Genomic DNA, 15,236 nt, shown 5'->3' with positions numbered 1-15,236 from the left:
ATGTCGTTCCAAACCTGTATGACCTACTTTCTTCTGTAGAATACTTATATTAGTCAATATAAGATCTTTTGAATAATATAGGTAACCAAACAGTTTTGGTTTCCATTGAGTTCCATAAAAACATATTTTGAAGAATCTTGGTAACCAAACGGTTTCAGTTCCCATTGACTTCCAAAAGAAGATACTTTGTAGAATGTTGGTAACCACAAAGTTTCAGTTTCAATGGACTTCCATTAGAACATTATTGTATGTTGGTAACCAGTTTCAGTTCCCATTGACTTCCATAAGAAGATATTTTGAAAACAGTAGGTAATCAAATTGTTTCAGTTTCCATTGACTTCCATAAGATCATATTTTGAAGAATGTTAGTAACCAAACAGTTTCAATTCCCATCGACTTCAATAAGATATTTTTAAGAATGTTGGTAACTAGTTTTTGTTTCCAATAACTTTCGTAAAAAGTTTTTTAAGAATGTTGGCGATCAAACAGTTTAACTCTTCGCTGACTTCCATAAGAAGATATTTTGATTAAAATGTTGGTAACCAGTTTCAGTTCCCATTGACTTCCGTATTTTGAATAATATTGGTAACTAGTTTCTGTTCCCATTGACTTCCATATGATATATTAAAGACTTCCATAAGATGTTTTGAAGAATGTTGGTAACCAGTTTCAGTTCCCATTGATTTCTGTATTTTGAAGAATGTTGCTAACTAGTTTGAGTTCCCATTGACTTCTGTATTTTGAAGAATGTTGCTAACTAGTTTGAGTTCCTATTGACTTCTGTATTTTGAAGAATGTTGCTAACTAGTTTCTGTTCCCATTGACTTCTGTATTTTGAAGAATGTTGATAACTAGTTCCTGTTCCCATTGACTTCCATAAGATATTTTGAAGAATGCTGGTAACTAGTTTGAGCTTCCATTGACTTCCGTATTTTGAAGAATGTTGGTAACCTAACAGTTTCAGTTCCCTTTGAACTTTATAAGAAGATATTTTCATGAATGTTGGTAACCTGACAGTTTCAGTTCCCATTGACTTCTGTAAGATGATATTTTAAAGAATGTTCTTCTTTTGAAAGTCAATGGGAACCAAAACTGTTTTTTTGGCCAGCGTTCTTCAAAATGTTCTTTTGTGTTCTGCAGAAGAAAGTAATAAAGTTGGCATTTCCATTTTTAGGTGGATTATTCCTTTAGCTCTCTATGTTTGGGCCTTTTGGCCACTTTTATTTATACATACAGTAGAGAAAAGACAGACAAACTGTATAAAAAATGGCCAGCTGCATTTGTGTATCACAGCATCTGTACTAACTGCTAAGCCACTTGTCAGACTCTGAATGTGCTGTATCTCTCTCAGTTGTGTTATTTTTGTTGGCGTGGGTGGGTCAGTGTTGCACCCTGGGCAGATGTGTTGTTCTGCAGCTGCGGTCTGTGTGGCAGCTCTGGCCATCAGCGTAGAGATTTCCGGTTGTGCTGGATGGATGGTTTCCTCAGCCCCTCTGAAACCAGCGGGAGGGCTTGTCTGAGGTCTGAGCGCTGGCCAAAGGTCAAGAGGCGGTAATAAGCGTGGGTCACAACCGCATACACAGACTCGACAGGGCGGTGAAAAAAAACTACTGAAACAGACTCTTCCGCCGCCTCCCTCAGAAGATAATTTCCCTTCTTTTGTTTAGTCACTAAACTTTAAAGCCGATGCCTTGGCATCAGTATGTTTAGCATAGAAATGTATGCATTTGTTTACTGTATATTTTCAAGTCAAATAGTGAAGACATTCACAAATGTTTTTGCACTTCTGTGCAAGAACATTATGAACATGTCCACTGCTGAGAGGTTTGCTTTGTTAACACTGCCCCCGAGTGGTTGAGAAGAGCTATTGCAACTGTCTTGCAGCTGTCATTCAGAGTGTATGAATACTGTCAAACTAACTGCCCCTTTAGGGCCTGGGAATGGAGATTGAAGGGCTCTCTGTTGATAGCCATGCTGGTAAGTGGCAGGTTATTATCTTCTCAAAGGTGTCGGAAGTGATTTTTATATATCGCTGTTTTGAGATCCTTCCCCAATGAGGCAGGACTGCAGAGTGACCGTGATTGGATGAACACTTCTGTAGGGACTCTAATATAGGTGCACAGGACCCATAATGCCATATGTTTCACATTCAGGCTTGTTGTTCAGGGAGCGAGAGGAAAAGAAGCAAAGCTCTTTTGTTGTTTGTTGGTTATTAGTCATATAGTCTCATGTTCCTTACAGAACCATTTTGGACCTGAGCTCAATGGCCTGTTGATCATTAATGAGCACTAATGGAAGCTCAGTGCAATAGTTATATGGAGTAAGGAGTCTAATGGGTTTAATGTGACATTTCGTGGAAATAGTTCTGCCGCACATACTGTACACGAACGACGCTGCTTTACTTGTTTTGAAGAAAATGTGTGTGTGGTGTTTTCTCATGCAAAACTTGCCACCATGGTAAAAGGGCCTAGCTATGTGTTTACTAAGATGATCTTAGAAAGAGTGGAAAAAAGTGCATCTTTTTCTGTTTTTCTGTTTTAAAACTTTGCATATTTTATTTTTTTTTTTTCATTAATCTTTAATTTATTTATTGCTATTGGTCAGTATAGGATAATTAATTGTGCATTCTCTTTTTCCTTCATTTTAGATTTATGCTTTTTTTTTAATCATTTAGTAACTTAAATGTACAGTCAAACCAAAAATGTTATTTATTTATTTTTACTAGTGGGTGCAGGACATTACATAAATGTAGTTAATTTATGCAAGTGAGGATTTTACACACTTTTTACTAATCATAAAATGTAACCACTAGCAAGTCTCAAAATGAAAATTCAGTCTTAATACTTACATTGTAATGTTGTCGTTCTTAAATTCCCATGAACCTTTTTTTTTTTTTTTGCATTTTATATTTTTGTTGAATTTGTTTATTTTTTTGTTTATTTTTTGTTATATTTTACTTAATGCTTTAAAAAAATAAAATTTTAGCTTCTATATTTAAACATTTTAAATATAAAATATTCTGAGTAAAATATATCAGTTATATGAAAATAATTATTTAGTTATCAGTGTTTAGATATTAGTACATTCATAGTTTTCTATTATATGAAGTCAGTATAAGCTGATTGTTCGATGTGTCTCAGTGCTGTTGAACTTGTGTGGTCGGTGTTAACTTTTTAGCCTGAAATATGATTTTGAAGATTAACCCTACCAGCGGTTTGATTTTCATGAAACTATTCCATTTTTCATTGATCTCCACACACTAGCTTCGGATTTCCCACCAGTATTTAGTACCTAGTGAGTAAGTGTAAGTGAGTTTGTGTTTTGAGTGTTAGTCATGCGTGTTTGTGTAAGGGCTTCGGCAGCAGCAGGCCTCACTGGAAGGCCGTCTGTGCATCTCTCATCTCCCTCTTCTCTCTTAAAGGGGCCTCCCGGCTCGCAGCCGTCACCACACGCACAGCCTCCCCCACACAATACCAGCAACCCCATGATGGGACCACACGGCCAGGTAAGACACACAGCAACCCTCATACACAAATACACACCGTGTCCTTGCTTGCACACTCGGTATACACACGGTCACACTTGCACACATGAGAACTGTTGGTGACGCTGGCAGCAACTGACTTGGGCAAGATGAATGGTGTAAATTACATGGTTATTTATAATTCTCTGGGTTTTGTAAAGTCTTGAACACAGAAACACACATTCCTAGAACCAGTTGCAGAGGTTTACTTGATTGTCACTTGTGTGAACTTTAGTCAGGGGTGACGCCATATTTAAAGGGATAGTTTAGTTAAAAATGAAAGTTAATTTCAAATTCATGTTATTCTAAACCAGTATGACTTTCAAACTGTGGATCACAAAATTAGAAATTTCAAAGAATTTGCTGGTCAGTATTTGCATGCAATTGCAATGAATGGGGACTGAAGTTTTCAAGTAGAGCTCCTCAGAGTATTTGATTGTCGAGTAATCGGCAAAATACTAGAAGTGGTGCATTTCACACATTAACCCATTTAAAAATCATAAAGCACAAAGCTATTAAGAATCGACAAACGCTATGATTCAGTTAAATAAATGTATGCGGTGCAGGTTTAATATGTGCTTCAATTATTTACGTGCTGCGACACAAACTTATCATTTACATGTGTGGAGCGTCTCAAACTCCATCTCTGCATGTTGTTGTGAGTTTGGGTTTATTATAATGTTCATCTGGGAATGCAACGTGTGCTATTTCATTAGATTTATAAACCTTCAATCGTTTATAAACCTACGCAAACACCGGAATACATTAATATCTTTCTCAATATGCTAACCGTTCATCATAATTTCAAAATACAAGCTTAAATCCTCACTCCGAGTTTACACACTTTAATGTCCACATATTCAAGAAATTACAGTGGCTGTAGCTTTATAAAGAAATGGCCAAATATTGAAGATTAATTAGATATTTAAATTAAATTTTGCTGAGTCAGTATTAAACAAGGATTAGATTGTAAAGTGTAAAAACAATCGTCAGGCCGTTGGCACCTTATGCAGTCATTTGTTATAATATGTAATGCACATTAGCGCTACTGTTTATAATACGTTATGTATTTTAACAGTTTTGATTACTTGCTTTTGATACTGATAATTATTGTCTCATTGCTGTTATATATGTAGGCTATTTTAAGTCATTTTAAAGGCTATTGTTTGCTTAGGTTTATTTTTATTACTACAAAAAATAATTCTAATTATCCGATTACTCGATTAATCATCAGAATAATCGACAGATTACTCGATTACCAAAATAATCGTTAGAGACAGCCCTACTTCCAAGCTTCAAAAAGAACAAGTAACATGAAAGTAGGATAATTGTGAATCATGTGACTCTTGTGCTATATTTTAAGCCTTCTGAATATTATTTTTCCAGTAAGAGAAAAGGGTCTCATCTACGTCTGACTATTTTTAGCTGTACAAAACACCTCGTTTTGCTGCTTGATCTTGCAAATTGGTGTGTTTACCATGCAATGTATTATCTTAATTATGAACACACTGGTTTGTAGTGAAAATGGTTTTACTGTCTACTTGTTATTCTTCTCGTTATTTCCCTATAGCGACTAATGAACCGGAAGTCTCACCCATAGGCTTACTTCTGCGTTAAACAATAAGGTGGATAGATTTGATTAAGAAAAAGACAGCAATTAAGTTGTCATTAACTGAAAATCTTAATATCTTAATAGCCCTAGGGTTCATGAGAGAGTATGAGTACCAATGTCTTAATCATGAATAAATGGTCCTTTTGAATTTTACTACAGCTGAGTTATAGTCACTTGCCTTTTTAATACTGTGAAGATGCTTTGAAACTATATATTTATTATATATATATATATATATATATACACAGTACACACACATATATTATGTACATAAAAACGTTTATTTACGATACGATTCATTGCGATTAATCGCTCCCAAGCACTATTGTTAAAATACATTATCAATGTCTTTAGTATCACCTTGTTGATGCTTGAAAAGCTTCATTCCCTATTCATTAAAATTGTATGGAAAGGAGCAGCCAGCACATTATTCGAAATATCTTCTTTTGTGTTTCACAGAAACAGAAAGTCATACTGCTTTACAATGGCATGAGAGTGAAATAATAACAAGAAAATTGTCATTTTGATTAACTATTTTTGTTTTTTTGCAACTGAAAGCACGGCTGTGAGTAATAGATGTACAATTCAATAGATTGCACTCTTGTGTCTCTCATTTAGCCAACAAAAGTGAAAACATAGTTTTGAAATCACATTAAGACTGTACATCCATTTCTCACGGCCTCGTTTTCGTTGGGCGTACACCCTAAGGTCCATTCCTCCTTTGTCTTCTCATTCTTATTTCTTTCTTCCTCCCTCCGTTTCTCTATCCTGGGAGTGTGAAGTATCCTGTATACCCCCCACCCCCTCCATCTAGAGTCGACTCCCAGCGAACAGGATAAATAATTCAGTCTCCTCCTTGTTCTTGGAGATGGGCCTCCACTCCTGGCCCTCACCCCACCCCCCATCAATAGCACATTAATATTGTAGAGCCTCCCGCCACACAGCGCTCTCACAAACACACATACAAATGCACACTGACTGTGCAGAAACCAAAACGATGTCCAACTGTACACATATCAACTCTGTAAAACACTTCCGCTTCCTTCCTCCAGGAAAAAAAACACACAAGCTGCATATTAGAGCGCTATGGTTGTACAACATCTTCCTACAATGGTAAAAACACCCCAATTAGCTGTAAAAACACATGCAGACACCCACACCCACAAGGCCTATCCCTCATCCGTTCAGCGTTGACATGTTTCAACAGAGCCCTAAAAGTTGGCGAGAGTCTCTCGGGGAGCTTCCCACAGGCCTTGACCACAGAAGTGGCATCGGGTTTCGTCTCTAGACGCGCAGCCACACGGCTCTAATGGTTTGTATGTCAGGACACAGGCACGATACTGCCCTCGTTTGGGTTGTTGTGGTCACTTTCCTTCCTGACCAGACTTTCACTTGAGAAGCGTCTAAGTGCAGCCGCTCTGACTTTCCCGATGCTCTCGTACAGTATGCGTTTATCGAAACGCCACAAGAGTGTATGTGTGTGCACGTTTAAAAGGCGGAATGGGAGCAGTCTGTGTTGATGGACAGAAGGAGAGATGTCAAATGTACATATTTGATGTCGTCATGCGTTGGCTTCTGCTCTCCGTGCATCTGTCTGTCCATTCCATCTGCTATAGCCTGGCCTGCTGCACTCATTCATTCTGGTTTTTGCAATGCTCTCGCTTTCTTTTTAAATAGGGCAACATGTTGCTAATCAAGTCTCTTTTTTTCTCTTCTTCTTCTTCTAGCCTTTTATGTCTCCACGGTACCCTGGTGGACCTCGGCCGTCTCTTCGCATGCCAAATCAGGTAGAGGGAACATCATCACACCGTCATGTTGAAATTGTATACAAATAGTTCTTCCATTTTGACACACTCTTAAAGGGATAGTTCACCCAAAAATGAAAATTCTGTCAATTACTCATTCCAAACCTGTAAGACCTTCGTTCATCTTTAGAACACAAATTAAGATATTTTTGACTAAATCCAAATGTATTCTGACCCTGCATAGACAGCAATGCAACTGACATGTTTAAGGCTCAAAAAGGCATTGTTAAAATAGTCTGTGACATCAGTGGTTCAACCGTAATTTTATGAAGCTACAAGAATACTTTTTGTGCGCAAAGAAAACAAAAATAACAACTTTATTCAACCATTTTTTTCTCTTCTGTGTCAATGTTGATGTGTGTTCATCAGAGTACAAAGTAATTGAATGAGTAATTAATGACATAATTTTTATTTTTGGATGAACTATCACGTTAAGGGTTGCCAAAATCAAGATCAAAGGTCATGGGATTTTCTGTTGTTTTATTTGCTAGAAATTAGTGTGAACTAAAACTAAAATGATCTGAAATAAATATAAAAAAAGGGCTTAAAAATATGCAAAAAATATGGCAACTAACTTTAACAAGTCGAAGTACAAAAATAAATATTTACTAAATAATAGCAAAAAAAAAAAAAAAAAAAAAAAACTTAATCTAAAATAACATTTTAAATTATACAAATAAAAGCTAATTAATATATTAAATACTGTAATGGTATAATATTTAAATAATAAATAATATATATTTTTAAAAATGTGACAAATGTCACAGAAGTTATTTGTGCAAAAGGTGGGATACATGTCTAATGTTCCCAAAATATCAAGATATGTAAAAAAAAAAAAAAAATCTAATTTGAAGTGGGTAATTTTGGGTGAAATTTGTGAGTGTTGTGTAGTAGTTGTCTAGTTGTCTAGAACTGAACCCAAAATTATGATTTTTTTAAAATTGAAAATAACACAGAAATGAATATAAAATATAAATATTAGATAAAGAGCTTAAAAAATGCAAAAAAAATATTGCAGCTAACTTAAAAAAAAGTTGAAGTACAAAAATAAATTGTAACAAAATAATAACAGAAAATAAAAAAGTAAAAATATTAACAAAACGACTAAAACTTAAACTAAAATTAAAATGTAAATTCTAAAAATAAAAGCTAATTAAAATATTAAATATTGTAGTCTTATAAAAAAAATAATAAAATAATATATATTTTTAAAAATGTGACAAGTGTCACTGAAATTATTTGAGCAAAAGGTGGAAAACCTAACAGCGGTTGTTTCCAACAAACATTTGCATGTGACTGATGTACATGCATGCCTATAATGGCCCAAAATATCAAGATATTTAAAAAAAAAAATCTAATCTGAAATGAGTAATTTTGGGTGAAATTTGTAAGTGTTGTCTAGTAGTTGTCTAGTTATCTAGAACTAAAACCAAAATGATTTTTTTTTTTTTAATTGAAAACACTGAAGTAATTATAAAATATAAATACTAGATAAAGAGCTTTAAAAAATGCAAAAAAATATGACCACTAACTTAAAAAAAGTTGAAGTACAAAAATAAATAGTAAATAAAACTAAATAATAACTAAAAAATTAAATAAGATTATCAAGATATTTAAAAAAAACTCTAATTTTAAAATGGACAATTTTGGGTGAAATTTGTGAGTGTTGTCTAGATGTAAAACCAAAATGATGATTTATATATATATATATATATATATATATATATATATGAAAAATAATACCAAAATTAATATAAAATATAAATATTTGATAAAGAGCTTAAAAAATATGGCAACAAAAAAAAAGTTGAAATACAGAAATAAATTGAAACTAAATTATATCAGGAAAAAAAACAGTAAAAATAATAACAAAACTTAAATCTTAAACTAAAATTAAAAATACAAAATAACTAAAATATTAAATACTGAACTGGTATAAAAATAATAAATAATACAGATTTTTAAAAATGTGACAAATGTCACTGAAATTATTTGGGCAAAAGGTGGGAAACCTAACAGCGGTTGTTTCCAACAAACATTTGCATGTGACTGATGTACATGAATGCCTATAATGCCCCAAAATGCTAATATAAAATGATTTTATTTGCAAATTATGTGTCGTGTGTAAATTTTTGTTTTGCATTCTATTTACATTTATTCATTATAAATTTAAATTACTTCTGACTTTTACGTCAAAGCCAACTGGTGATGTTTATAGTCTCTGGTGTTCAAATCTTCCTCACCAAAGTATTATAGAAATACTAACACTGTGTACAGATTTTAAAGGCCAGTTGTGTAAAAGGCCATTGAATTTAAATTGTTATACCATTAGATTTCCATTGAAAAATTTACGGTGTTCCAATGAAGCTAACTAAGTTGTACAATATAAACTTGATTTTCTGTAAAACACTTCCCAAGTCTTTTGTTGACCTTTCTTAATTTCTGTCTCCTCAGCCTCCTGTAGGAGTTCCAGGATCACAACCACTCCTGCCAAACAGTTTGGACCCAACCAGACCACAAGGTACCATCTTAGTCCAACACTTCACGACTGTAAAGGCATTTACATGCAGACTGATGAATGATGCATTATATGATATTTCACAGGGCATCCTAACATGGGTGGTCCGATGAGAATGAATCCTCCCAGGGGGATGGGTGGCATGGGCCCTCAGGTAGGCACATATTCTAGCTTACTTTCTTCTATGGTAGTTGCCCCACAGGACTGAAACCCTGTTACTCTTTAGTCACCTGTGCCGAAAGCAGAGTTCTCCCGCTTCTCTATATCTCTCTCTCTGTCCTTCTCGTTCTTGGCAAGCGAGGTGCCGCACAAATCGGCAGCTGGTGCAGCATCTGTTCGACAAATTGGGTAGAGCGCAGAACAAAAGCTCGGGTTAGAAAGAAGCAGCCTCAGGCCTGAAAGCCTCTGTCACACTTTGCCCTCCACCCACGGGCAGCCAGACAGGTGGGCCGCCGTCTGCCTGAGCAGAACTTCGTTAGCATAGTGTCAATCGCATCCCAACCTGTTTGGTTGGATCCCCACCGCTGCGGACGACAGTGGATGAAGGGCAGGGATTCCTGCAGCGCGTAGTTGCTGCGTTTTCAGCCCTACAGCAAAAGAAAAAAATGTTTTTTTTTCTCCAGAATTTTGAACTTAATACCACAAAAAGAATACAAAGACAACACATCTCTTCTATTCAGTGTGCAATTATTTGTTTGTTTATTTTAATATATCCATTATTATTATTGTACATTTTTAAAAATATTTTTTAAATTACATTTATGTATTTTATACATATTTATAATACACACTACCAGTCAAAAGTTTTTGAACAGTAAGATTTTTAATGTTTTTTTTTTAAAGAAGTCACCAAGACTGCATTTATTTGATCCAAAATACAGCAAAAACTGTAAAAAATTGAAATATGTTTACTATTTAAAATAACTGTTTTCTATTTGAATAGATTTTAAAATGAAATTTATTCCTGTGAATTCAAAGCTGAATTTTTAGCTGAATTTTTATTTTCTTTGCCCTTTGTAGAACTACGGTGGTATGAGGCCTCCTCCCAACTCTCTAGGTGGTCCAGGCATGCCTGGAATGAACATGTGAGTTCTTCAACATGATAACACTCCCTTTTGCCATTTATTTAATCCTGTTAAATCATATTTGTCAACCTCCTTCTGTCTCTGTTCTGTATTTCTATCCTTTTTCGTTCCCCCCCCTTCCCTCTTCACCTTACAGGGGTCCTGGAGGACGTGGCCCATGGCCAAACCCGAATGCTAACTCGGTACGTTCATACATATGCTTTTGTCTGCATTCAGCTTTGTGGCTGCAGACAAAAACGTGACATGCATTATTGCTACACTGACCTTAGAAATGTACTGTAGTTGCACCATGATACAGCATTGGTTTTAGATACCATGGTACTTTATTTTATTCCAAAGATTATTGTATTCATATATAGTGGCATGTGAAAGTTTGGGAACCGCTTGCAGAATCTGTGAAAATGTGAATAATTCTAACCAAGTAAGAAAGATCATACAAAATGCACGTTATTTTTTTTAGTACTGTTCTGAATAAGATGTTTTACATAAAAGAAGTTACATATAGTCCACAAGACAAAAAAAAAAAATAGCTGAAATTATTAAAATAGCCCCCTTCAATATTTGAGTAACCCTTGGTTCTTAATACTGTGTGTGGTTACCTGGATGATCTAGGAGTTTTTTTTTTTTTGTTTTGTAATAGTTGTTCATGAGTTCCTTGTTTGTTCTGAACAGTTAAACCGAGCACTGTTCTTCAGATAAATCCTCCAGGTCCTTTCTTCAGTTTTTCAGCATCTTTTGCATATTTGAACCTTTAAAAATGGTTTAAACATTCACTGATGCTCCAGAAGGAAACACAATGCATTAAGAGCCGGGGGGGGTGAAACGTTTTTGAATTTGAAGATCAAGGTAAATTGCACCTAATTTGCCTTCTGGGAAACATGCAGGTATCCTCTGTTGCTTCCAAAGGGCAGTACTAAATGGAAAAAAATTAAGAAAAATTTGGACATCATGTTCAAAAGTTTTCACCCCCGGCTCTTAATGCATCGTGTTTCCTTCTGGAGCATCAGTGAATGTTTGAACCTTTTTTAATAGTTATGTTTGAGTCCCTCAGTTGTCCTCAGTGTTAAAAAAAAAAAAAAAGTCACTGCTGGAAAGGGTTAAAATATGCAAAAGATGCTGGAAAACTGAAGAATCTGCAGAAAAAAACAGTTGTAGATCATCCAGGTAACCCACACAGGGTTCCCAAACTTTCAAAAAAGTGGGTTATTTTAATAATTTCAGCTATTTTTTTGTTTTGTGGACATCCTGTCAACATCTTTTCTGTAAAACATCTTTCTCAAAGACAGTACTAAATAAAAAATAACATGCATTTTGTATGATCTCTCTTCTTTTGTTAAGATTATTTACATTTTCATAGATTCTGCAAAGGGTTCCCAAACTTTTGCATGCCACTGTATTTAAGCATTATTTTAGTATTATTATTATTATGTGGTATAGTTTAATTTTCATCAAAATCTAATGTATTCATATTGTTTGTTTGGGTTGACAGATAGCATACTCCTCCTCGTCTCCAGGGAATTACGTGGTGAGTACCAAACTTTAGTTTGCTTTTTGTAGTATTTATTAATTGTCTTAAAGGGATAGTTCACTCAAAAATGAAAATTGTTATTAATCACTCACCCTCATGTCGTTCCAAACCTGTAAGACATTTGTTCATCTTCAGAACACAAATTAAGACATTATAGAATAAAGTCATTATTTTTTGTCTTCTTCATGCACAAAAAGCTTGTAGCTTCAAAAAATTAGGGTTGAACCACTGATGTCCCATGGACTATTTTAACGATGTACTTACTACCTTTCTAGGCCTTGAACATGTCAGTTATGTTGCTGTCTATGCAGGCTCAGAAAGTTCTCAGATTTTATCAAAAATATCTCAATTTGTGTTCAGAAGATGAATAAAGGTCTTACGGGTTTGGAACAACATGAGGGGATTAATGACAGAATTTTTATTTTTGGGTGAACTTGGATGAATCTCTTTAAGCATTTTTTTGGGCTACAGCCTAGCAGCCTTTCCAAAATATTGGCAATAATGTAGTTTTGTTAATGGCCCAGAGGTTATTGTAATATGTCAAGATGTTCTCAAGGGTGATCTTGATTTTCAACATCAATGTTGCACTAAAAACCTCCTTAAAATTGTGTGCCAGCCGTGTTTTAGGAGGAAAACAGTCTTATTAAAAATAAAATGGTTTGCAAATGCACTTTCAGAACGACCATGTTACGGAAAGTATGTTACGTAGTTTTCAGCTTTTTGCTTCGCTGCCTTTAGCTCAAAGGGAAACTGCAAAATTGAGTCGTTAATTTTGGAAACTAAAAGCATAACTAAGCAGATATTAAAGTTTCTAAATGTATTGATTTTACTTGAGCAATTACTATCCCGCTTAGTTCTGCCCCTAGCATTGCCTCTCTTAAAAGTAAAATATCTGCACATTAGTCAAAGCAGCTTAATGGCTCCCCTGTGCCTAGCGTGTCTTTGTTTAAAAACGGCTCCTCTGGTAGTTCTCTCATAATACGGCAGGTACTATTACACGCTGAAAAGCTAAGTGCAGATTTGTGTGTGCGTGTTTCTTCCCTCAGGGTCCTCCAGGAGGTGGTGGTCCACCAGGAACTCCCATAATGCCAAGCCCGGGAGGTACAGTAGATTTGTTCAGTCGCTCTCCCTTCTGCATATCATTCACACACTCGCTTTCACCTCGCCTCTATAATCGGCACAGCCGGAAACAGTTCGTGTCTCTCCAGGAAAGAAGGATGCTCAGCACTTCACAAACACCCTGTTTAACACCCTTTCCCTCCCTCCCTACCCAGCAGCCAATATCACTGCAAGGTTACCTGCACTTCCTCTGGCAGAAAAACAAAACATGTGATCAGCGCCTTCCCTCCCACTTTGTTAATGTAATTTTACTCCGCATTGCTTGTGTTTGTGATGCTGAAGCATTTGAGATTATGTGTGAGAGTGTTTTTTTTTCTCACGCTCTTATTTGCACACAAGCCATAAATCATTAAAGAAACACATTTGTTACTGTGATAAATCTCATCCAGCCATGTTCTGTATTGATCTGCTGTGCAGCTGAAGCATTGGTCATCCATATATGCTTGGAAGCGACTGAAGTTGTGCTGGTCTTAGAAACAAACTTAAAAGACTTCTTGTTCCCTTCTCTTCTAGACTCCACAAACTCCAGTGAAAATATCTACACGATGATGAACCCTATTGGTCCAGGAGGAAACAGACCCAATGTATGTATTAGATCTAGATATGTCACCACTATGTCATCCAAGATGTTCATGTCTTACTTTCTTCAATCAAAAAGAAATTAAGGTTTTTGATGAAAAATTCCAGAATCTTTCTCCATATATTGGACTTCAGTGTGGATCAGCGGGTTAAAGGTACAAACTGCAGTTTCAGACTTTACACAATCACAGCTGAGGAATAAGGGTCTTATTTAGCGAAACGATCAGTCATTATCTAAAAAAAAAAAAGTAGAATTTATATACTTTTTAACCACAAATGCTCATCTTGCACTAGCTTGACGTCACGCATTACTGATTCACATTGCAAAGGTCAAACGTGACATAGGCGGAAGTACCGACCCAGTGTTTGCAAAGCGAATGTGCAAAGAAAGTCAAACACCCTTTACAAAAAAAAAGGAAAAACAACGTCTGACAATTATGAAGTTGGAGGAGAAAATGAAATGGAGTTTTTTTTTTTTTTTTTTTTTTTTACTTGGTTGGTACTTCTGCCAACGTGATTATGCAGAGCTAGTACAAGATGAGCATTTGTGGTTAAAAAGTATAGAATTTTTTTTTTTTTTTTTTTTAAATGACCGATCGTTTTGCTGGATAAGACCCATATTGCTCGGCTGGGATTGGGTAGAGCCTTTTGAAGCTGCAATGAAACTGCAGTTTGGACCTTCAACACATTGGTCCCCATTGAAGTCCACTATATGCAGAAAAATCTTGGAATTTTTTCTTTAAAAACCTTAATTTCTTTTCGACTGAAGAAAGAAAGAAATGAACATCTGGGATGACATGGGGGGAGTAAATTATCAGGAAATTTTAATTCAGGAGCGAACTAATCCTTTAATGTATTTCTCTGGAAACCACAACACTTTGATTATTTCAAAATAACACCATTTTATTTAAAATTAAAATGTTTTGTAACATTACATGTGCATTTACCTTTTTTGATCAATTTAATGCATTCTTGCTAAACAAAAGCACTCATATTGTTCAGAAAATAAATATTACTGACCCCAAACATTTGAACACTAGTGAATACATATCTCTCCACTTAGTGATTTTTTTTGACATTTATGATTTATTTCTAAAAACACAGCTATACTTTTTGATTCCCAAACATTAAGGATGTAACAATATCAAAATCTCGTGACACTTTTGTCAATTTTAAAGTAAAAATTTTCTATCTAATGCACTTTGGGAGTTCAGAATAAGAGCTCCAACCTATGTTTTTAACTAAGAAAACGTAAATCAGAAAAAAGTCAGTGAATTGACTTGTACCTGAACTTTAATGTGGGCTCAACTTAGAGTCTTAGTCTAAATTACATTCACACTGGTGTTTTAGGAAGCCAAACTCATTCGAATATAATAATAATAATCAGTAATAGACACTATATTGTAAAACAACTGCACTTTAATAAAATTTAAAATGAATATTTAATAGGAATTAAATATTATTTTT

At 35.0% G+C, this 15,236-nt stretch overlaps 1 protein-coding gene across 2 annotated transcripts in view; it reads left to right on the top strand.

The window, feature by feature from the left end:
- Nucleotides 1–15,236, top strand: part of zgc:110158 (uncharacterized protein LOC553590 homolog) — an 87,340-nt gene that overhangs the window by 64,557 nt on the left and 7,547 nt on the right. The window contains exons 6-14 of one of the 2 annotated variants that reach the window (XM_051133549.1): nt 3,422–3,505; nt 6,863–6,922; nt 9,395–9,461; nt 9,545–9,612; nt 10,479–10,543; nt 10,680–10,725; nt 12,033–12,068; nt 13,118–13,172; nt 13,704–13,774. In XM_051133549.1, coding sequence (XP_050989506.1) covers nt 3,422–3,505; nt 6,863–6,922; nt 9,395–9,461; nt 9,545–9,612; nt 10,479–10,543; nt 10,680–10,725; nt 12,033–12,068; nt 13,118–13,172; nt 13,704–13,774 — 552 coding nt within the window. The remainder of the gene's footprint in view (nt 1–3,421; nt 3,506–6,862; nt 6,923–9,394; nt 9,462–9,544; nt 9,613–10,478; nt 10,544–10,679; nt 10,726–12,032; nt 12,069–13,117; nt 13,173–13,703; nt 13,775–15,236) is intronic. The other variant, XM_051133559.1, reaches the window with a different exon arrangement.

The sequence above is a fragment of the Labeo rohita genome, chromosome 2, assembly GCF_022985175.1.
Source record: "Labeo rohita strain BAU-BD-2019 chromosome 2, IGBB_LRoh.1.0, whole genome shotgun sequence".
Lineage (NCBI taxonomy): Eukaryota > Metazoa > Chordata > Actinopteri > Cypriniformes > Cyprinidae > Labeo > Labeo rohita.
The sequence above is the reverse complement of the archived record's forward strand: the minus strand, read 5'-3'. Positions and strand labels throughout refer to the sequence as shown.